Source organism: Haemorhous mexicanus, chromosome 15 (genome assembly GCF_027477595.1).
Source record: "Haemorhous mexicanus isolate bHaeMex1 chromosome 15, bHaeMex1.pri, whole genome shotgun sequence".
NCBI classification, from domain to species: domain Eukaryota; kingdom Metazoa; phylum Chordata; class Aves; order Passeriformes; family Fringillidae; genus Haemorhous; species Haemorhous mexicanus.
The window spans coordinates 8,575,167-8,599,834 of record NC_082355.1 but is presented as its reverse complement, the minus strand read 5'-3'; the positions used below and the strand labels follow the sequence as shown (position 1 = coordinate 8,599,834).

General features: G+C 41.0%; 1 protein-coding gene and 1 long non-coding RNA gene across 7 annotated transcripts in view; one reads left to right on the top strand and one right to left on the bottom strand.

Moving 5' to 3' along the window:
• The window catches only part of LOC132334229 (uncharacterized), a 35,897-nt gene extending 20,347 nt beyond the window's left edge, over positions 1–15,550 (bottom strand). The window contains exons 1-5 of one of the 5 annotated variants that reach the window (XR_009488359.1): positions 15,199–15,550; positions 8,480–8,565; positions 6,705–6,837; positions 4,395–5,286; positions 3,825–3,943 (exon numbers count right to left, since the gene is read on the bottom strand). This is a non-coding gene — a long non-coding RNA (uncharacterized LOC132334229). Of the gene's footprint in view, positions 1–3,824; positions 5,287–6,704; positions 6,838–8,479; positions 8,566–15,198 lie in introns of all 5 variants that reach the window. The other 4 variants (XR_009488360.1, XR_009488356.1, XR_009488358.1 and 1 more) reach the window with 4 other exon arrangements.
• A 3,618-nt stretch (positions 15,551–19,168) lies between these two features.
• The window catches only part of SPOCK1 (SPARC (osteonectin), cwcv and kazal like domains proteoglycan 1), a 271,183-nt gene continuing 265,683 nt past the window's right edge, over positions 19,169–24,668 (top strand). For both annotated transcript variants that reach the window (XM_059860078.1, XM_059860077.1), the window contains exons 1-2: positions 19,169–19,441; positions 19,800–19,967. In XM_059860078.1, coding sequence (XP_059716061.1) covers positions 19,800–19,967 — 168 coding nt within the window. In that variant the 5' untranslated portion in view covers positions 19,169–19,441. The remainder of the gene's footprint in view (positions 19,442–19,799; positions 19,968–24,668) is intronic.

Sequence of the window (24,668 nt, the reverse complement as noted above, 5' to 3'; positions counted from 1 at the left end):
GGGTAGCTGCAAGCTCCCTCCTGGCACTACCCGTCACTCAGACTTGTGGGTGGCTCACAGTAACCTTAAGTGAGAAAGGGCTGCTTAAATGATGGGTGATTTAAGCTTCCTGGATTGACCTTGAGCTCAAAGAGACAAAAAGAAACAATCTAGAGTGTGACACCAGTCATGGTTAGGAGGGAAGTCCAAAGTCTTCTGGTGGCATGTTCAGCTGGCTCTGAATTGTTGTACTTGGAAAAGGTGAGCCAGGCAAGCCAGGAAAGCCAAATCAGAGGGGCTACAAACTGCCAATTTCCTTCCTGATGTTCATTCCTACTAATCACCCCAGCTTTTCCTTTAAACCATCTTGCTGCGTGTGCACTATGCTATGTAAAAACAGACACTGCTTTGAATCAATGATTTCCCTGCATGGCATTTGGAAGATTTATTTCCTCTCTCATGTGTTCTCCCTCTAGTTGGGAGGGTCAAAGCCAGCCTTCCCTACTCCTCTCACTGTGCTGCTGCACTTTTCTTGTAATTGAGTCCAGTCTCCTGCCTGTTTTGGGGGTTTGACTTCCCCACCTTCACATCATTATCTCATGCCCTTGCATTTCTACTTAATGTGGACAGTTGTGTGTTGGCATCTAGGCTGTTCCTTAATATTTACAGTGAAACATTGTGACTCCAGTAACAGGCTACTCCTGAGTTGGAGACAGAATTATCTTACTAAATATTCCTACTCTTTTGTGCCACTTGTTTTCTCAGGAAGGAGCTTCATTCTGTTCTCACAACTGCATTTTTTTGCAGAATCCTAATACAGGGATCTTATGATTTGAGATTCTCAGAATTTGAATTTTTTTCCCCTGGTGCTGCATAGTTTTGACTTCCGTAAGTTAACTTCAGTGAATGCAGTACTTAAAATTCCAGCAACTGTGTTAGCTCTCTTGGTTATACATATATTGAGAGAGAAACTCAGTAAAATTTCATGCATAAAAAGGCATAAGTACCAAATTTAAGAGTTTTTTTATTGATCTAAACAGTGAGATCTTTCTGCCTTACAGAAAATATCTTCAGGCATGTTAACTCTGAGATGGGTGTGTGCTCAGAAGTGTAACAGAATATCACAATGTAATTATGGTCATTACAGGGAGCTGTTCTAATGATCATGAATGTGCCTACCTTGTAGTAACATGGCATTCTCTACATAGCTAACAAAAATACTTATGAGCTGCTGTGTGACTTATGTACACAGCTTGCCTCACACACTGCAGTGAGTCTGGGCTGTGCTTTATAGGACTTGGCACAAAACAAAGCTATTTAAAGACTGAGCTAGAGAGCCCACAAGGGAAAGGATCTCTGCTTTGCTCTGCCTGGAGAGGAAAAGAGCCAGCTCTTGCCATCGTTTATGCAGCACATACAGGGCTTATCTCACACACTGAGATGTTGATCCTTGTTGACTCCAGGTATTGTGTTATGTTGTGCTCTTCAGGGCTCATTCCAACTGTTTGGTGTAATTGGTCAGAAGTGTTTGGTGTCAAGGCAAAGGCTAGAGAATATTACCCAGTAGCCCCAAAGGGAGAGGCAGGCTCAGGAATGGCACTGGGGAACAGTGCCAACTGCACAACTCAGCTGTACCCACGGTTTCCCACACAGTCACTCCGTGCCAACTGGGAGACCTCTGGAATTCTGACACACAACCAGGAAGCAAAACACCAGCAAAATATCAGCCTGGCTGCTGCAGCAATCCTGTGAGTGCTCATGCAGGAGCTCTGATTATACAGACACTGATTTGAAAGCAATGAATTTTGGGGGAACTGTCTCAAGCCACTTATTTGACCATAACAAGAGTTGATGAGAATGTGTGCCTGAGGTGAACAAGAGACTGTAATGGTAATAATCTCCAGACCCCACTGATCTGAGTAAATAATAACCAGAGTTGTGAGATGAGCTAACAGCTCCAGACTATCTTTTGCTGCCTAGTTAGGTGAACTGTGTCCATCTCTCCCTTTACACTTTCTGACAAATGAAAGACACACTCTGTGTTCTGAGCATTGCTGTATGGGAGCAGAGGACTGAACACTGTTGAAAATACCTGGAAGTATAAAAAAGAAATCTAAGTGGCAAAAATATTTAAGTAACTCAATTTTTTTTTTTTTTTTTAGCAGGGTTCTTTAGATAGTACCAAAGCTGCTCCAAAGCTGCTGTTTGCTTTGCTAATGACAGACTGCCTAAAGAGAGGAACATATTTTAAACCCCAGAGTGTTTCTTATGGGGTGTCTCATGCATTTAGCCCAGAGAAAACATCCTGCTCTGTCTCCCCTGTCTTCCTTGTCTTGGTTGAAATGATGCCAGGTATGATGGGTCTGTGGGGTAGAGGTTTGAAGTGGAGCAAGGGTATCATTAGATACTGTTGGATTGTGGTGACCATACTGTAGCATTTCAATAAATATCCTCTTTAGTCTCTAGTTCTTGAATAACCTGCACATAAGGCAATAGAACAGGTTTATCTCCTGACAAAGAATTGTGTACCAATGCTGTAGTGCACAAATACTTGGGGAGGGGAGAGATGATAGGTCTTTTTGCAAAATGTCTTATTCCATTCTGTTGTGCCATGGATCCAGATAATGATGGGTTCAAGGTTTTTTTTTTCCTCTTCAGAAAAATGAAATATATTTCTGTGGATCCTAACAATGAAATTTACATTACAATACATGGCCTTTCTAACCTTCTGCCTGCAGTGTTCCAAATTTCCTTGTTCATAGTAATGATTAAAAATCTCCTGAGCACACAGTGTTTTTGGACGTTAAGAAATTTTATAAGAGGAAAATCTTAGATTAAAATCTGAAGTTAAACAGCATATAAGGACAACTAAATACACAATTCTCACTTCCTTACATTCTCCTGTTTGGTGTATTGCCTCAGGTTTCATTGCTTGGGATCAAAAGATGAATACAAAGTTCAGACAGACACAAATAGGTCATCCTCTCTTGCCTGGCGGTATCAGCATTGTGCAGCTGTAGTTGAGGTTTGCAAGATCTTTAACAGAAGTTCATTTCTCATTCAGAACACAGACAGATTTGTGTTGCTGAATCCTTTTCACAGCCACTCACCACACAAAAAAGCATGTGCTAAATTGAGTTCAGCCCACAGCAAAAGTTCTTCTGATAACCTTGGAATGCAGACTGCATGGACAGAGGACACTTTAAGTCTTTAGCAGGAATACTTATTAAATAAGCCCCTGCTTTTATAATAAAAGTCCAATTTTAATGAAACACTCTCAGGCATTCTCTTTCAAGTAACTACCGCATTTACAGAGCCAGGTGCTCCTCTTGCTTTTATCTCACCACTTGTAGCACAATCTCAATTTATGGTCTTAAAATTTTTGCTTTCTGGCTTTTGTCCGTCTCTCTTTAAAACTGGGCTTCTATGTTTAACTCCATGCTTGCCATCATGAAATCATGAAAATTCAGTTGCTACTTATGTTTGGATGTTGCCATTCCGATTGTTTAATTACAGTGTTCCTGGGACTTTCTATGCTGTTCTTTATCAATCCAACCCAGATTTGATTCTGAGGAGAGCAGTGGGGAACAACAGAACTGAGGTGATATTTCACACTTCTCTCTGTTTTCTGGCTCTGAATGGTAAGGAGCTGTGGGAGGCACACAGTCACATTTCTACTTTTCCTTCCATGTCCTCAGCACTTGCACCCTACAGCAAAAATCAGACATTGTCTTTCTGGTCAAGCTTCCTAACAAATGGAGTTCAGCACTATGGATAACTGCTGGAAGGATCCTAGAGTGGGCTTACACTCTTTCCTTTTGTTCAATACCATGTGCCCTGCTCACCTTCTAAGGATTTTTCTTTGTCTAACAGTGATGATGAAGCAGCTCCACAAAGGGAGATGAATGGGCATTAGGTGATACTTGTCTGTGTGTCCTCTCTGGAGCTCACCCAGAGGGCTGGCCTACAAAGGAATCCAAGGAAAAACAGATAAATGCTCTTTCAACTGATTATCATCTGCTCTTACTGGATAGAATAACACAATATAAATAAAAGGCTGTATCACACAAAACTTTCAGATGATAAAAGGTGAAAAAAATCCCACTAAAGTTGAGTGTACATGGAACGTTTTAGAGATTTATCTGCCTCTACTTTCATGGTATCATAGCTGCATGTCTTTGTCATTATCCTTAACAAAACTGTGCCATGTTCAATTACCAATGCCACTGAAGATATTTGCTGTTATTCATTTTCATTTTACCCTTCTGGATTTTGTCCATCACTAAGTTACATCCTGTCCTTCCCTCTGGATGTGCTTCCTTTTTAACAAAACACAATCCTAGGAGCAATAAGGTCTTCCTAACATCCTGCACCCTAATATGTTGTGATCCATTCTTTAGGAATGCTCTGCTTACCTTTGCTCAGAAATCAGTTATGTTGGCTCTTTGTGAAGTTGGTGTTTCTTATCTAAATTGCCTCCAAGTTCCTTCTTGGGTTTGGATGCTTGAAGTAGAGAACTAGATCTCCAGCAGGCATAAATCTACACATCAGTATTGATTTTAATTATGTGCAGTGTCTTCTTATACTGGCAGATGATCCAGCCTGGAATTATAGTACAAGAGATGCCTTGTGCATTTCAAGGAAGGAGGCACATTGTTTTCTCCCTGGAAACATCAGCTGGGTTTCTTGTATCATTTTCTCCAACAGTAACATTGCACAGGGCCAACAACAGTTTTCTAAATCTCATCCTTTAACAGAAGAGGTGTTCTTGTCATACAGGAGAGCTTCTTCCAGAATTAACCTTCCCTGGTTCAAGATAAAGTCATAAGCTGCCAAATCTGTATTCACATAGTGCTGGATCTGAGCCTCCCAGATAAAGTAAAAGCCCTTCTGTTTTCTTCAGTGACGCTGGGATTTAGCTTGGTCTCTTCTCTTCAAGGCATGATGAAGAGATGAGGACTTGATGAAATAATGCTTAATATTTCTTCCTCAATGGTAAAGAAACACTGTGGATTTGGACATGATTGAGTAAAAGGCTGGTTCTACATCCCTGCTCTGACAGAAGATAAGCATGCCAGTATATTTTATGAGATTTATGTGTTAATTAGACACTCTCTCATCAGCCAGCCTGAGACAGGAATTGTATTCTCCAGAAAAGAGTCAAAATCTTCCTCAGTTGCTGTGCAAAATACACCTGATTTGGTTGCTAAACCTGATGTTTACACATAGGAACTAACACTCAAAAGCATCAAGGTACAGAAAAGTAGAAAACTACTAATTACCAAAAAAACTGGTGTGGTTCTCCATCTGAAAAGACAAAAAGGGAAAAAAATACCAAAATCCAGTTATGTTTGATGCTTTTATGACAGAGGAAGGACATCTGACACAGCAACATAAATGTTAGCAAAATTCACCAGCTAAAATTGTTTTTACAGTTATAGATGGCAATTACAAACAACTTATAGGCCTGATTAAAATAAACAAAAGGAAAAAAAAATTACAATGAAACTCTCTTCTTCTTCTCTTCTCTTTTAGTCATTCTGTTCATAGACAGAATGACTAAAAGAAAGGAGAACTTGGTTTCCCTCCCATGAGAGCAAAGAAGAGTTGAACTGTCAGTTCCTTAAGCCAGTTCTTAAACCAGTTTGTACACTCTGGGAATTCAGAGGTGACTGAAAAGTGATGAAAAGAGACAGTAAGATGAGGGAGTACTTAGATTGGCAGCACTCTATAATGAAGTGAAAGCTGTGCTCTATTCTCTTTGGTCAAGGCCTGCTATGAAATATGTGTACCCCATATACTGGGATCAAATTCTGAGCCTAATTGTTATAGACTATCGACTGAATAATAAGCTAAATTCTGCAATCCAGTCTGATTATGTGCAAATTCAATGTGACACAGTCCTAATTTGAAATGTGTAATTAAAGGTCACAGCAGCATTTCCTAGTTTCAGAGATTGATTTTTTTTTCCCACCCTAACTCATCTACCCAGATATATTTTAAGGAAAATTTTATCTAGGAGAACAATCACATCATTTTAAAATTGCTTTTCATATTCATATTTATAGAGCAATGTTGACTGAAAAGAGTATAAAAAATGACTTCAGGGAGGCTGTTTTCATGAGTAAGATTGCATACTATAAATATGAATTCTGGAATTAGACCTGTCAATTTTTGTAAATGCACAGTCCTGTCCATAATGATATTCAGCACTTGCTTTGGCCCAGGTTTATTAAATTTATCATACGTAGCTGCACCACAGCAATTACTGCTGGGGCTGAAGACAGGAGATGGTGAACGCTAAACTCTGCAGCAGAGCTGAATTTTGAATACAGAAGCTCTGCTTAGGCAGATGTTGATTTCACAGAGCAGCTTTGCCATTCAACAAGTCAGTGTGTGAGGGAGAGATGCACAGCTGGATGGATGTGGAAGGGAGTGATGCACAGCTGGATGGATGTGGAAGGTGCCTGCTGAGCACTGCAAGAATGTGCAGATGTGTGCTGGGAATGAATACAGTGATGCTGTGGTAAAGAAAGTCACAGGATACTTTGAGATGGAAACTCCTGTTCTTGACACACAGTAGTGAGAACTCAAAACCAGGAAACCTGGGCTCCTGTTGCAGAAAACTGTGGTTCTGTGGACCATGCTTCCTGAGGCAGAACCTTCCATAAAAAATGATTCACTCCCTGCCTTGGCAAGCCTTGGACACAGCTGGGCACACCTACCTTTGTCAGTAGAGAAGCCTGAACAGACCCACTGGTGTTCCTCAGCAAAATTATCCTCACATTGCAGACTGACACCAAGTCTCACTTCCTTCCTCTGGGATGAGACACAAGGAAAATGTCACCTAACCAAGAACTGCAATGCAAGACAAATGTCCAAAGTAACAGGAAATTAATGCAGCTTTCTGAAAGCAAACCTAAATAAAGAAAATGCCCCATATGTTATCTCTTGAAAGTGGAAGAGTAAATAAATGCTATCTAGGGCTTACCAATCAAGAAAAGGGCATGGAAAAAAAATGGGCCTTCAGCATTTCTGCTGCTTATCTGAGCCCTAAGCAGTCAAGCTAACCAATTCAAGCAGTAAGGTTTCTCTGAAGATATCTCTGAAGGTCTTTACTGAATTTCTGAGCTTGACTTACCTAAAATTTTAGCTGTGCTGCAGAATCTGGAAGAAGGAAGTCACTAATGGTGGGGCTGAGATAGTTTATCATGCTTCTTTGATATTCAGCCTTAGCATTACATTTTCAAAATAAAAAGGCAAGTAATTCTCCCTCCTGCTAAGGAACAAAGTCGCTACAAAAATGGAGATGGTTGTGTCTCCTGAGTTTCTTTTACTTCTCTGCTTCTCTTAAATACTCTGCCACAGTGGGAGGGGAAGAAGAAAAAAAACAAACAAGGAAAGAAAAAAAAGAAGCAAGAGAAAATCCCTGAAGTTGCCTCTAAGTTTACTCACAAGGTCACATATATGTTTAGGTGCTTTGCTGAAATAACTTCTGCTATTAGGGCTCTGGCAAGGACTGTCTCATGTTTTATGTATGAATTCTGAAACCCCTGGTTGATGTTATAATATAAACACCAGTAATTATTTTTAATATTAAGGCTGAAGATAGCAGACAACTACTGGATGTAGACTATGAGGCTGTCCTTGTCCTGAAAAGTTTACAATCTAATTAGGAGTTGAAAGTGGTCTGAGGATCAACAGCCACACAACTGCATACACATATATTGCTCTCCTCAGTTCCCCAAAGAAATGCATAAAACCAAATCCACACTTCATTTAAATCTACATTTAAAAGAAAATTAGATCTCGTAAATAAAGCTGAGTCTGAGGGGAAAAAAACACACAAGTAGGATTTCCCAAGTTGCATGGAAAGTGGAGAATTAGAAACAAATATATACTCAAAAGTTATTCTTTTATTAGGCAGGACCTGTTCACACAAATTAGACACTAATCAATGAGAGTCAAACAAGTACTTTGTTATAAATTTTCATCTTTAGCAAAGACAGACTTAGTAAATTAACATGAAGGTCCCAAAAGGCTCATATAGACAGATGCTAGGAAATCTTCTAGAACAATGATCTTAGTATGCTTCAGACTTCACCCTGTATGATGAAGCCCGTGAAAAAACAGAAAAATTTTAGCTAAAAAGGGCAATGTAGAATATAGATGTAGGAGTATTTAATGATGGCATAAGACAAAAATCTCTACGTTGTTCCAGTTTAATAAAATAAATATTACAAAATTCAAGTAATGAATGCTATAAAAACAATGGAGAATGTGAGCCATGTAAAAGGTCAAAAAGACATTCAGCCCTCTTTACGGTTTGCCAAAGCTGTATGTTGCAATCCTCATGACCAACTCCACTGCAACCTTAAATATGGAGGGGTCTATATTTAGAGAAAAGCACATTGTCAGAAAGTGCTGTCAGAGCAAGCTGTTTGCAGAGGGGTAGGACAGGCATAGCTTGTGCAGGGAATCTCAATCAAAGCAAACCCACCTTGGAACTTCCATCTCAGCTGCAACTCTTGCATGGCTTTGTGATCCATCATTGTCCCAACACAGCATGCCCACATGTCCTCTCTTCTACAGACCATATAGAAACAAAATACAGGATAAAATAGGATTTTACTGTGTGAAGTGATAGGAGCTTGCTTTTATACCAAAAGCAGAAGTAGTTAAATGCCAAAAATCTTTGCTCTGATTATAAGGGAGAGCTACATTACCACTGTCCATGAGAAGTCTTACATATATATATATAATTAAACGACTCAATGTGTTGGATTGTAGATAAAAAATATACATTATGAAAACTGTGACCCAGACTTTTATACCATTGCTTTGACTTCATCCTGTGCCACTGTAAAGTTTGGCTCTGCCTCAGAGTTTGGGAGCAGACTCTCAGCACTTTGGGTACATATCTGGAAAATAACAAAGATCATCCAAAAGTTTCTCCTGTTCAGCTTAGTGGAAAATAAAAGATGCAAGAAGTGAAAAAGATGTGACCTCCTTTTGTGTATGGAACTCTGGAGGTATTTATTTATTTGTTTGTGGTTCACCAGGAAAATCCCTTCTTTTTCAAGTGTAGTTTCACAGAAATTACTTCCATACCCGTCCTGCATTAATATTCAGGATCTGCACTCATAATCCATTGCTAAGCAACACTTAACAAAATTGATCTTGCATTAAGCAAGCTCTGGAGCTTGAATAATACATTATTTCCTCTTTCTACTTAAAATCAGAGAAAACTTTTGGTTGCTTTTTGAATGTCACAATATTAAAACTGCATTTTAAATACAGATTTTAATTGCTGGGAAAGTCCATTTGGATTAAGGATTGGATGCAAATTCACCATTGGTACTCTTTAATGCTAAGAGTAAATAAATTGCAAAAAATTGTTCAACCCTTGAAGAATATGGAAAAACTTATAAGTGGAATGTGGTGTAATACAGAGCAGCCATATCCCATTTTGTATTCCGACACATCCAGGGCAATACCTTGTCAGTTTGTGTGTGTGTATCTTAAGCATCTCTGTCACTGTTTATTTATATTCTATATTAAGATTACACAACTGTGTGCATTTATATGCTGAATAGAGGAGTTTGTGATTCCCATACATGAATTTTATGTACATAGGAAATAATCTTGCCTCTCTGGAGGTGTCTGAATGGCTTCTGGGGATAGAATTCCATGCCTTGAAGTTGCTAGAAACTACCTGTTTTGTCTACTAGCCCATTTCTCTGCCACTGCAGGATAGTTCCCCAGAGTATACTCACCAATGCCTTAATCATTCTCTTCTTAAGAGTCTCAAGCAATGTCTCCTTTGGGAGTTCTCTGCACAGCCTATTAGTGCTAGACAGTGCTTATTTATATCCATCCTGCATTTATTAAGCCAGAGTCCTTCCTGTCTCTATCCTTCCAAGCCCCTGCTACACCAGTGCAAGAGAGAGTGCAAGAAGTGATTACTAAAGGTGTAGGGGTTGGGATAAATATGTATGACTCCACTTCCATGGAATGATTAGCTGTCTTAAAACTCTAAAAGTTGAGCCCTAGAGAATTGATTCATATTAATTATCTCATTCATCATTCAATAGGAACTAAATCTGAAATATAATCCTCAACCGGATCCAGACAAAGGGTTAATTTACTGACATGTCTTATTATTTTTGCTTATGCTCTCTCAGTCTTCATCAAAGTGCCCAGTATCCACGCTGTAACACCTGGGATTGATGTGAGGAGCTTTAATCAAAGGCTCTTCCAAGAATCTGTACTTTGCATTTAGGAAGTATATGAGTTGCTTAAATGAGAACAGAATACAAGTTATGTATCATTTGCCCAAGAGACTTTTTTGGTAAAATGAACCAAAACACTTCATGTTCTTGTCTGGAGGTTAAGCTTCTTTTTTTTTTTTTAATTTGTCTTCATCAGTGTAAAACTTTATGCTGTGACTTAAAGAGGGAGGGAGTTATATTTTTTCTGTGCAGTTCAGAACAATTCATTGCTCAGTGCTTTCCCATAAGATCTTAAAGAACATTTTGCTTTTGCTATATGGTATCCAATATGCTTCCCTGTCACTGTATATTTATTAGGCACAAACCAAGATATGTAGAGTCCTTGTACTTTGCAGGGAGCACAAGAGTTTGAATTTACCCCTAAGAAGGAAGAGGGAAGCTGTCACAGTGGGTACCCTTCTGTCCTTCTGTCTGGGTTTCAAAGGCAGGGAAGCCTCAGGTGAGAGCTGTGGGATACATCTGGGACCCAAACCCTGGTGCTGGTTTTCCACCTTTTTGTGTAGCTCTGTGTCCCTAATGAGTGCAGCTTTAGGTTTTGAACATTCAACAGGTTTTCTGTCTTCTGTTGAATAAAACATCAGCTAGTGATTAAACTAATTAAATTTTTTTTTAAATTTTAATATAAAGTCTGGAAACAAGTCCAGGCTGTCTGGGCAGGCTCTTTGTTCTTTTGACACTTTCTCCCAGCAACCCTTTGGACTATGAATGATGAGGACTACTGGGCAGGAATCTGAAGCCACATTTCAAATTAATGGCTTAAACTGAAGCCACATACACCAAGCAGTTTATTGAGCTTGTCGGTATTTGCATATGTAGAAAAATAAACTGAGACACAGGATTACCTATTTAATTGTAGTTTCTTGCAAGAATGCTGCTGAGGGGAACAGAATAATATAACTGTTATATACCTGTTTCTAGACATTGTTGTTAAATTCTCCTGTTGGAGAGGACAGCAGAGGACAGGCAATTCTTTCTATGTTGTATCAGTGTGCTGGTGATTATCTCCTAATGTGCTCTTTCACTCAGTGTGGTCTCTCTTGCTGGCCTAGGTGACAATATTTAATAGCACATGCTTCATTTGATGCAAGACTTCAGACCTTTTCTTAGAGTTTTTAATGTCTAAAGTCACCTTTGTGTATATCTTCATAAATTTTTCTATGAAGCCTTGGGGAGTCACTATCTTTGCCTCTTTAACAATTTAATATTCTCATTTTTAAAAGTATATGGGCCAGGAACATGCAGAGCTGACTTGTGCTAATAGTATTAGTTTTTTTTCTTTAAGGGGATCTATCTCAGCTGTATATTTGGAATTTCTAGTTTTTACTTCATCTGAGGTTAGACAGACTGGTTTTATGAACTGGATTCAGAAAAACATATATAATCAAGCAGTACACTTCATTCTGTTGCACTTCTGTCCAATATTCTGGAGTGTGTGCATGTAACCAACAGCCCCGCACTTGTGGATGAGCAAAAACAATCTCAAAAGATCATTTTTCAGGTCCTCTGGCAATGGTAATAAATTTTCCATATTTAGTTTGAGCTGGCAAAACACTTAAGAAAAGTGTTTACTCTGCCTAAAATTGTTTTTCTATTAGAAAATTATTGTTAGGTTTCTGCAGACATAATGGTCTCCAGAGTAAGAGAACTGACCAGTCTCCTTTTCCTTCTTTTCCTTTTCCTATCCCAAGGCTGAAAGCTTCCTCTGAGAATCAGATTTTCAGAACCTTCATGCCACACCTGGGACATCAGGTCCACAATCCTCAAATTCCTGAGAGCTCCCCTGGCTCCCAGAAAACACTGAGGTCAATCCTACTTGTACCTCTTCCCCCAGGAGACACTGAGGTCAATCCTACCTGCACCTCTTCCCCTCTTCCAGCCATTGCCACACCCAGTGCCCCTCTTCCCTCCCCTCCCAAACTCTTCATCACAAGCACTTGGGCTTCAAGTGATTTGGTGGTTGTGTGAAACAGCATTTGTCTTTCCAGAAGGGTCCAAGTTATTGGCAAAGAGAATTGTCTGCTTCCCTAGAGAGTTTAAGTTTCACACCTAAATGTAGTGACAGGCAGAAAGAAAATTGTTTCCCTGCATTATCTGAGAGTATTTCATTCCAGCACATCTTCACATTATTCCCCAAAGGAAAGCACTGAAGCCACAAAAACTGAGGAGGGTTTATGAGTGTGCAAACCATTACGGCTCAGCTGGGGCTCATCTTTATTGTCCTCATCTATAGACATCAATACTTGTATTTTATTTTCTTTAATGAAAAGAATGTTTAGAGAGAGCCAGAATATTTGGTACAATAAATCCTGAGTTCCAGTTGTTTCCACATTACTCAGCAGATTTAAATCTGATGATAACCATATGCAGCTGGGCTGATGCCAAGCCTGGCCTCGAGCTGCAAGATGTTCTGGGACTCCTTGTACATCAGGCAGCACTGGCTCCACGAGCTGCAGGAAAGCTGCTGCTTTTGTCAGGATTTTAGTATGTATGAACAAGGGAAAAGAGTGAAGGCAAGAGTGAAGTGAACAAAAGGAGAAAGGCAAGAATAGAAGAAATTATTGTGCAGAACCATAAAGGGCTCACAATGTGAAGGCTGTACAAGGTTGTGTTAAAGATCAAAGAAAAATTGCAGCAAAAATGGGGAAATGTGAGAAAGTTGAAGGAGGAGAAAAGAAAGTACAAGCATACTTGAGTCTTCTTTAACATTTACATGAATGCAAATTTAATGTATGTAGTTCTACCATTAATGATGCTCCATCTTCCATGCAAATTTAATTTCTGAAAGCTGACTGTTAATGTAAGTGGTATTATTTATTATTGTTTTCTGCCTGGCAGATGTTCAAAACAGATCTTACTGTGGTAAATATTGAACAAACCCATTTTACATTTCACTTGTTAATCTCCAAATCTCTGTTTCTGTTCATATATTATAGAGGCTTAAAGTAACCCTGTAAGACAGCTTGACAGTGACAGATCATGGCATGATATTTTCCAGGTTGAAGAGAACTACAAAACTTCATACCAGTGTTTCATCCCCAGCTAAGTAAAAAGTCTGAGAACAAATTTAATTCTAATGACCTTTCCCATCTGAAAAAGAAGGTTGCATTGGCAGAGTTAACTCTGGCATTAAATGGTGAAAGCTCTTCACTGCAATATTTATGTTAACCGATTTTTGTGATGTAATTCCTAGTAAAAGTTCCAGTAGTAATAAAAGCCACAATAAAATACGGTTGCCATTTTACAAGATACTTTGTGAAATACTATAAAATTACTTTTGTCATGATCACCAGACTCACTAGAAATATAAAAAATTGAAACCATTTGTCAAATATGCAGGGATTATCTTCCCATTAGATACTTAGTCTTTAAATTGATGAATGCTCCAATGTGACCCAAAAAGACCGATTCAGGTCAGTTAAGTTATTTTTTTAGTGTTATTCTGCAGGTCCTGAGGACAGCAATCACAAGCCCACCTTACACCTAATGTGCCTCTGGTTTTGTAAGCTCTTTGGACAGACATCAGCCCTAAGGCATCATTCAGAAAGACTTGTTTCTTTTTCCTTATGACAGAAGAAATTGAGGATTAGCCTCCGAAAACACAAGTTAAACATTGTGAATACCTACCTCAATCTCATTTTTCAGTTTAAGTGTAACCTTGTATCTGATTATACATTTTATGTGAACATGAGTCTTTTCAATTTTAAATGTATTTTTCTCTTCTCACTTCTAGACAGCCATGGGCAAAACAGCTTTGCAACTTGAGAAAGATTTACCTAGAAAACCCCCTTCTACTTTTCTTTGGTGATAAATAATCTTATTAATTTTTTACTGTTCTTTTACTTGAACTATTTTGTTTCTAATATTCTTTACCATAAACTGTGTTCAGCTTTTACTTTGTTCTGGACTTGCTAGTATTTCAACTCACTTTAATCTGGGTAATTACAACTAATACACACTAGCAAATAGATTATAGAACATGATAATCTTTCCTGGTCATTGGATGTTTTCTCTTTCAGTGAAATCACGGACCTTAAGTGATTTAAGTTATTACATTAAGGGGTTAAGTGGTTCAGAAGGATGAGAACATGGGGGATTGCACCAACTGCAATGTCACCAACGTAACTGGGGACACTGCCTGCTAGGTACCCATAACTCTCCTGCCATGGGACATACTCACAACACCTCTGGTGGCAAGCATTTAGCCAATTCTTCCAAAATTCCAGGCACTGTTGCAGTAAAATGTGGCTGTCACAGGGAGCAGAGGCCAGGAGCAGAGGCAAATAAAGAGGTCAAACAAGAACCCGTATTTGCAGTACTTTTAAAGAAGAATTATGTCCTGTTGTAAAATGAACAAATGTCTCAGGAACTTTGTATAAGCCACCGATCACTTATTGCACAGGATAAACTCGGTTTCTTTCTGCACAATTGGCCAACAGAGCTAACAAAGCTGAATCTGCAGTTCTGAGACTCACAGGAGGAAATAAAACTCCTGTCTATTAAAAGGATACGACAGTACACGGAAGATACAAAGGGTTGTTAAATAAAGGTCTATCCCACTGCATGCACCTTTGTAGTGATATATTTTAAAATATGTTTAAATTACCAGACCTGAGTTTTTCTAATACAGTCATGAAGGACTCTGGTACAGTAGAGAAATACACTTTAAACATTGGTCACTGTAGCGATAATCTTTCCTTAGTGAATGTTTAAAAAAAATTGAATTAGAGGAACTGTGGCTCACAAGAGAAGGAGGAAAGCCATGAATAAAAGTCCACAGAAGCTTTGAGGTGCCACTACAAAAGCTGCAGCCTCTGCCTCAAGAACTATGGAAGCAATCAAGGTGGTGAAAAAGTGAATCTTGCTGCCAAATATAAATGGGGGAAGTAAAATCCTGCACATGCTTCTGTGCTATTGCTGAGGACTTTACCTTGCTGGGTACACAGGTGCTGGCTATGGGCTCTGCTGTGAGACCAGGTGAGGGGAGCTTCAGTGTAGGATTTGTGGCTGCTGCAGAGGGGATGAGACGACCCTCTCAAGCCTCTCCTACTTGAGGGAATCCTGGGCAGGTGGTCCAACTCCCAGGAGAGCTGTCTCCTCAATTCTCCTCACGCGCACACAATCCCAGGTAGCTCAAAAAGGTCCAACCAGACGAAGACGGAGGACTCTGCACACTCTGCTAAGGGTCCAACCAGGTTTATTGAAGGAGCAGTAGAGGATCTTAGGCAGGGTGGGTAGGAGAGAAGCAGGGATACAAGCACCCTGAAGGAGAGCAGGCGGCAAGAAGCAAAGAGCTGGCCGAGAACAGGGTTTATAACATTGTAACAAGTAGGAGGGGCTAGGGTACAAAGAACCAATGGGTTAGGGGACCAGGGGAGGAGCAGGAGTGGAGTGATTGGGGATGTACAAATGAAATGAGGGGAAGAGGGTGGCACCAACATACAGGCCAATGGAGAAGGGGGAACCACAGAACTTTCTAGCTCTTTGGGAGGGAGCCATAGTTGACAGACACCTACAGGGGAGTGCCCTCCCAAGGCATCTCCACCCCACTGCCCTTAGGGTCTCCTCCCACACTTCAGGGAAAGCAGGAGCGCCTGACTTGGTTTTCCTGTCATCCTTGGCTTGTGTTTCTGCTGCTGGCAAGGCTGGTGCTGAAGGATCTTCTGTTACCTGAGAGTTCCAAAGTGCCTTATTAAGACAGCAAAGACATTCATTCCTGTGCACGGGGAGCTTAGTCTTAGTTGAGATCTATCCCTTGATTCTTGTGTGTGTGTGTGAAATTCTTTCTGCACCAGAGGGTTCTGCTTCCAGAACAAACCCGGACAGCCTACAGCACAGAGAACCTGGCAGGGCATGGCTGTTAATACAACTTCTGATAAAAAGATTTATACAGTTGAATTATCAAATAATATCCAAATTCAGTTCTGTGGCACTTTTTACAACTGTAAGGAGAAAGAGAAGAAAAACTACAAAATAAAAGAAAGGTTTTTACCTCTTCAGTATTTCTTCTGACTGTTCTTGGAACAAAGGAGCTGTTTACATCCACAAATACTTAAGTCATCCACAACAGGGAGATCTGCAATACTGTATTTTTGGATGAGCATTAGAGGCAATTATAGCACCATCCCAAGATAAAAACCAGCCAACAAGGGTGTTTCAATTCTAGTCATGGATGATAAACAGTGTGGAGGTGAAATGCAGCAGCTGCTGAGTGATAGAGATTGCTATCAGGATTAAACAGGAAGGCTGTGTTTTACAGGATCAAGAAAGATTAGCCATGCGTTGACTATGGGATAATGAAGTAATTAAATAAATGAAGACACATTTCTGACACAAATGTATATGTAAGAAAGTAATTACTCACTTTATATACAATGTTTCTGTAATTTATCATTCAGGTGTTTGACTGGCAAGCAGAGCAGCCTATTTCATACTCAGTGAAGTCAACAGTACTGAGGTCAGCAAAGGACTGAGTCTGGTTCACTGTGCTAACAGGTGTGTTTTACAGGGGTGAAGTAACTGCTCCTATAAATATATAATGGGTAGAACTCCTGCAAGTTTGGGGGAAACAATGTTCTGCTGCTTGTTACCAAGCCAAGCCTAGGAATTCATGAGTTGAAGAAATTGGTCAAGGGAGAATGGAGTTGGTTGGATCTCCAGTGGGATGAAGAAAGCAGTAATTAACGCATCTGTGCACAACTGTCATGGTGCATAAAAGTCCTCAAACATTTAGCAGGTAATAGGGTTTGTGCCTGGTGGTGCTGAAATGCAGTGGTATCTGGGGTGAAGCACAAGTCAGATTGAACTGTGTAAAGCTGAATGGCCATGGATTTCTGTAAGGTCACAGGGGAAATCTCTTAACCATCAGATTTAAAGTGGTGAAAGATCTTTAATGTCTGTGCAGAAGAGACAAATTCTCTATTCTTAAAAGCCTTACAGAAAAGGCCCATACAGAGTAAACAGAACAGTATCCCGTTAATCTAAGTAAGAAGGGAGGAAGCTTGTGTTGACCCTGCCAGGTGGAAGTTATATAAACTTTATCTCCCACAGAAATGAACAGTTTATAGGATGGTCTGTGCACAACAGAGAGAGATTTGAGAGGTGCCCTGGGCCACCTTCAGCAAAACAGTACAGTTCATTGTACAAGGAAGGGCAGAGCAAGGCTTTTAGGTAAGGATTTACATCCACATCTGCAGGGTTTCACTATGGATTTCTTCTATTTGTTGCTTTTATTGGGTTATATTTTGCCCTCCTGCAGGCATGTAGTTTTCATTAGATTCTATGTGCACCAAGGGGAGGATTCAATGCGGGGCACTTATGTGCATGTGTTTGTTCTCTGCTGTTAAAAATAATAAAACTTCACTGTCTTTTTAAATCCCATAGGATTTTATTGAGGTAATATCACATTTGGGAACTGTATTTAAAATCAGATTTAGGAAGAGATCTGTGTCTTGCATTCAGTGCTCCAATGCAGCAGTAAAAAAAATAAATAAACGTGACCCTGCTCTGTATTACTTAAGGAGTGCCTAATGTGTCTGTCAGGAAATGTGGAATTAACCTTGTTGACAGTTTTTTGGAGAGAAAAGTCATTATTTACAAGACAGTTTAATGAACCATATTTGAAAAATATCACATGGAACAGTAGTCACAGCTGTATTTAAAATTACCATCAAAAGTGTATGTCCTCATTTTAGGGCATCATATGATATATCAGGGGATGAGTTCCCTGATGTAGGAAACCAGCCAGCCCCTCCTTCCCACCTCTTCCACTGACAATGGAGAACTTTCCTTTTTATCCCTGGACAAGGTCTCCTCCTTTCAGCCCAGTTCCCAGACCAACGTAGCTCCCCTTGTATGTTCCTCCCCCTTTTTAATAGGATCTGTTCTCACTGCACCCTTCTGACCTCCTGGGCAGTGTCTGAGGTCATTGTCCAGTGCAGGAGCAAAACCTTTTCACAGCATGGGATGTGCTGGCCCAGGGAGGGAGCGCCTTCCTGAACAAACTCAGGATGACCTCTGGGCTTTGGAAATGTCACTGCGCCTGTAAATTGTAAAACCATTGACTCAAGACAGCCATCCCTTCCTAGGGCTTATGAAAGCTGTGATTTGATAGGGGTTTTATGTTTTTAAGGCCACTTTTATGTCTCTTCAGACTGCAGTGGTAGTGAAGACTTCACTGAGGATTTCTCCCAAGAGATCATCCCCAGATATGATCACAGGCACCCTCTCCAAGTATCCTCACAGACGCTCTCCCCAAGATTCCTTACAGATCTCCTCCCCAGGGTCGCTTACAGCTCTCCTCTCCAGGTATCCTCACAGACTCTCTCCCCAAGATTACTTACAGATCTCCTTCCCAGGATTGGTTACAGCTCTCCTCTCCACATATCCTCACAGACGCTCTCCCCAAGATTCCTTACAGATCTCCTCCCCAGGTACTATTATTATAGACACTATCCCCAGGTTTCACCGAATTGTTTGGATAGGAAGTCACCTCTGGAGATCACCCAGTCCAACTCCAATGCCAGGGCAGGCTCACCTGGAGCAGGTGACACAGGAAGGTGCCCAGATGAGTTTTGAATGTCTCCATACAGGGACACTGCACACCCTCCCTGGGCAGCCCGTTCAGTCACCCTCCACCTGAAGTTCTTCCTCATGTTCAGGTGAAACTTGCGTTTAATCTATGGCCATTGCACCTTGTCCTGTCTCTAGACGCCACCGACAAGAATCCCCACCCTCCTGTTGGCAGCCGCCTTTGCGATATTTAAACGCTGCCTTTCCCATTGCTGTTGAACGCCCCCCGCACCTCACGGGCCCCACGGCCCGGCCCTGCGGCCCGCGCTCCGCCCCCGCGCTGCAGCGCGCCCCGCGCCCGCCAGGGGGAGCCAGACCGCGGCCGCGCCCGCCCCGCGCGCACCCGCAACACGGACACGGCGGGCTCGGGACGCGCCACGGGCAGCGGCTCCGCGTGGGCTCCGACAGGCAGGCAGACAGATAGACAGCGGCACTGCCACAGCACAGACACAGAGCGCAGCGGCACCGCACACGGCGCAGCGGAACCGCACGCAGCTCAGCGGCACCGCGCAGGGCTCAGCCACAGCGCGCCGCGGCACCGGCAGCGGGAGGAGGACGAGCGGCGCACGGTGCTGGGAGCCCGGCCGGCGGCGCTGCCGGAGGTAGGAGCTTCCTCTCCGCCCTGGCAGCCAAACTTCGCGGAGCCAGCGCTGCCTGCGTCCACGGGGGGCTTGTCTGCGGTTCTGTACCGCTGCTGTCCCTGGGCTGCTCCCCGCCCGGCCCCAGCGGCCCGTTTTGTTTTTATTGTTGTTATTATTATTGTTGTTACTGATGCTGTTCCCCGCCCCTCCGGGCTGGGCCGGGGGGCGGCGGGTCTCGGCGGAGCCGGCAGCTCCGCGGGCAGAAGTTGGTGAGGGCCGTGAGGGGCGAGTGGCCCCAAGTTAGGTCCCCTCAAAAGTTGGGTGCCCGAGCAGCCGCCGCTGCCCTGCTGCCCCCGCCGCTCCTCTCCTCTCGTTGCAGATGTCGGGGGTGCTGGTGATCGCTGCCTGGTGCTTCCTGCAAGTGGAGAGCCGGCATCCTGAAATCATCACGAGTAACAGCAATCATGGCAATTTCCTGGACAACGACAAATGGCTGAGCACCGTTTCGCAGTACGATAAAGACAAGTACTGGAACAAATTCCGGGATGTAAGTACTTCTCGCTTTACCGCATGTTTCTTGAGCGTTGATCCTTCCAGGGGGCTGCTGGCTGCCGAGAGCTGCGCGAAGAGAAATGCAGCTTGGGCAACCGGTTGCTGCCTGTGTGAAGGATGCTCAGAGCTGTTTGGGAGCTGGCCAGACAGTCCTGGCATTCTTGATTTACCCCATCGATTGGGGCAGCCTAGGCTCTGTGTCAGTCTCGCTGTTCTTATGGTCTTCGATTTTCCTCTGGGGAGGAACTTTGAGTGAAGTTTCAGTGCTTGCTGCTTAAGAGTCTGGTTAACTGAAAAATGATGGAATGGTGCGTGTGTAAGAAGGAGTACTTACCAGTTCAAGCCACAAGGTGGTAAACAGCGAACCTTTTTGTGCCTCCAGCTTTTGTGGAAAGGATTTTATTGTCAATTCTGCCTGTAGAGATCTTTGGTTAGAGGAAGCAGTGCTTTAGCTTTTTTTTTTCCCTTGCAGTCTGGAAAAAAGGGATATTTTCAAGATGTGTTATGACATGTATTTATCTGTATAGAACAAATTAATTTCTTAAGCTCAAAATTAATTCTAGACTTCCCCTAGTTTGAATGCAGTCGTGTATTAAGTCAATGACAGCAGAAAGGGAAATGCAACTCTTTTTTTACTAGAAGTAATATTTAAGTAGCTCCTTTTGCTTTCTGTATACACTGAAGAAGCTTTTTTTGGAGCACACAGAAAACCCTGCTTTAGTCTGCCCAAGACTGTGTGATGGAAGCTTTACTGATTGTGTTGATCATGAGCACAGTGAGGTTAAATGTTCTTTATTTTCTGGGATTTATGCACTGTGGCCACAGTGAGACCCTAAGAAAGGGAAGACTAGAGCTGGCTATCAGTTCTGGTAGTATCCTTCTGTAAGAATTTGTTTGTTTATTTAGGAATCCTGGTCTTTTATGGGATATTAACAAGTCAAACTTTTATGCTCTGCTTTTGTCTCTGTGATCCTAAAATTGAATCTGACATTGCAAAGGGGAAGTCAAAGTATTGCAGTTAAATGTGGTGTGTCCCTGCTTAGCTTATTCTCCCTGTGTTTTTCTGTAGTTTTGGTCATCTCTGTGTGAGAAGTGCTGCTCAGAATCTCAGCATAACGGAGTGTGGCCTTAGCAATGGTATCAATTAACAGCTCTCTTGGAGTGTCTTCACCTGTAGTCACTGATCACATCCACCTGCTGGGACTGCTGAGTTCTCACACAGAAAAGGGCATTCCACAGTAAAAATGGATTCTTAGATTTACCAGACTTCAAGGGAATCTTTGTAAATATCTGGTTTAGTCTTTTGGAGAATAGAGGTTGAGGATTTCACTTGTTAATTTCTATGTCCCACTTGACGTGAGAATTGACCAGCATTTCAAAATGGTAAATTGAATGAAATTGACACAATAATCTGAAAACACTTCTAACTAGAGACAGTTAGCAAGCAATCTTTCAACGGTCTCCTTCCAAATGGACTCCTCGTGTTAATCACAAAGCTTAACGGTTCTATTTAAACTTATTTAATTTTTGTTTTCCGCTTCCCTCTTTCTTTTCCCTTTAAAACTGGAGTCCTTGCAACTTCTTTTCTTGTCCCTTTTTCCAATACACAGTCTCACAAGTCCAGAGAAACTATTCCTCTTCTTGTGGAAAATATTCATGAAGAATACCTCTCATATTTTAAGATTTCACAGCTAAGAATGCTTTTTTAGACCTTCTGAAAATGCTAAAAAACCCCATAAAGCCTCAAAACTCTTTTATGTAGGAAGAATCATTTTATGGAAAAGTAAAACCAAACTTAACCAGTGGTCTACCAAGCAAAAGCAAATCATATAAAGTTCGTGCAAAGCTTAGGTATCTTTCCATCTGGCCATCTTAATGGTTCTACTGAATTACTTCAAAACTAGCATTTTACATATGATTATTCATGAAACTTTTTATGGAGCAAATTAACAGAGAGTAGTAATTATCGCCTACTAAGCCTTTTCCAAAAAGAAAATATAAAAAGCTTACATATGTAATTAAGCTCTTAATTACTTGTCTTCAACCAGATTGATTTACTGGATCATAATCTTCCATGAGAGGTTCTGTGCCCACAGGTGAAGACATGCATAGGTAGAGTTGCTGCCAGCACAGCAGGTACAGCAGTGACAGCACACTTCTTGCATGAGGAGATGTGGTTAGAAGAAATCTGATCCTTACTTCATGGCTGTGCTGCTGGGGATGGATTGTTAAAATATTTGTTAAAACACTTCTTAAGAGACGAGAGACACATCTCGTCTCTTAGAGACACATCTCTTGGGAAGTGTCTCTAAGACACTTCTCAAGAGAGCTTGATGAGACACATCATAAGAATATTAACTGCTGTGGATGGACTAGACCAGAATTTTGTGGATAAGTGTTGATTTCTAGGAAAATTATCCTCCCCTTCCCCTCATTGCCAAACTAATCAACTATTTTTATAGACGACATGTCTACAAGAGGTTCTCAGCACAGGCTTTGCACAGGAGGCTGGAGTGCAGAAGTGGTGCTGCAGTTAAACTTTCTTGGATCTGACACTGCAGTCACTCCAGGGCAGAAGCCTCATACCTCGTAAATCAGCAGAGGCTAGGTTGCAGTAATTAGCACAATTACCCTTAGCTGCTCCCTGAAATTTATGTCATGTTATATAAACATATTTGCACAAATATTTACATGAATGTGCCCTTCTGGATGGTGGGAAAAGCACTGAAGGTGTGGAAGTGAGATGTGATGCTCAAAGCTCTGAGTGGGTGTGGCCACTTTATGTGCATCAGCACAAACACCTGCACACACAGATGTGCACATAAATCTGTCATAATGTTGCAGTACTGGGAGGGTTGTTTACCCAGATGATGTGCAATTGAATATAAAATTTTAAATTAAGCATTTCTCAACTTTTTCAGTTATTCTTTTCAAAATCAGTTTGTTGGTCAGCCATATTGAGCTATGGGCCAATATGGCCTAATTTGAGGAGAAACTAATGATTTTTTTTTTTTTTTTTTTTAGTGTGCTCCATATTTCTTTTGGGCAAAGGCAGCATGGTAGTTGCACTTACTGTCTCAGCAGTCTCTACTTTTCGGTGAAAAGGGGGCACAGAAGTATACCTCCTTTGAAATCTACATTATAGCCACAGAATCATGTTAAGTTTTTAAATGTGGCTGAATTCAATAGTGTGAAATGTGTCATCATTTTCCAATGGCCTCAAGGGATGTGTCTAAAACAACAGTTTACAACACAATCTTTTCATGTGATTTAAACACAATTTGTTGGTAAAGTTCTTCATTTAAAAAAAAAAAAACAGCTGTAAATAAATAGTGAGACCAGTGTGACTGATCTGTTGTTAAACATTTGCTGTTGAAAATCTTGTACATTTTACATATAGCATCAATAGCAGTGCCTAGCATCAATAACAGTGTAATGTCTGTGGTGTTAATAAGTTTTCAGTGCAGTCTGAGCCTGTTATTCCAGTCTGTCTTTCACCCCTTTTTCCTTGTCTGCCATGGACTTTGTGTGATACGTGACAAAATCTTAGTTGTGTGTTAAGTTTCATTTTGTGGCTGGGGATAATAGTATTTTTCTTCCTCACAACTATATGTTGAAGGTGTAAATTAGAAAGGATGGAGCTCAGAATCTGTGGTAATATGGAATTTATTATTCACCTAATCCATATATTGAATGTGGCTTGGTACATACTTAAGTAACTGACTAGTAAGTTTCTAAAAAATAAGAAGTAAATCAATGTAATTATTACTGGGAAAAGAAAAAAGTAAGCAAGATGCACTCTCTGGGGAGGACCTCCACTATTTCCCTTGTGCAGATCTGAGCCTTGGAAAAGCAGACATGAGGATTATGAAAGTCAAATTAGACCTTCTGATACCAGGAACCCAAATATGAAGGCCTCGATCTTTTGATCAAACCTGTGGAGAGGGATCCTTTGGCTTGAGAGGAGCTTCAGAATAGATTTGGTAGCTGAATGTGAGTGCTTAAGAACCTTAGGAAGCATTTATTGTTATGGAAATAAGCATACATGTTGTTGTAACAGGTCACACTGCAGCATCTCATTGTGCTTATAGAGGCTTGGCACAGAAGGCACAGAATAAATGTCATTTTAGTGTTAGATCTGTCTTTAATCAAAGTTATACGAATGGACTAATTCTATTACTTCTGCTTGGAGTTACATCTATTAAATTATTAATGCTTATATATAAAAAGGTAATAAGTTAAGCTAGCCATGGATTAAACTGCAAAAAGGAAGAAAAAAGTTAAATGAGCTAAGAGGATCTGGTATAAACCACATAAGGAATTTCTGTGAAGTTGAAAGCTAGGAATCTTGGCATGAACTCTGGTTTCAGTGCATGTTTGTGCATGGCAGGCTGCCAGACCACGTTCTGAACATTAACTAAGCTGTTTCTCTAAATTTTATTGCTTACAGAGTTTCAGTTCAGGCTATCATGTTAAACCTTCCATGTATTTTATGCCTGGAGATGCTTTGAGACTGTGCAAACCTAAGAAGCAAGGCATGACATGTCATCATCTGCGTGTACACGTTGCTCAGACTTACTGGGGATAAATAGTTACACATAACTATTCTTGCTGAGGATGGTTGTCAACAGGTTAGATAGATATTAGACTTCTGACACAAACCACTGAAGGGACAATTTTGTCAGCTATTAATGTG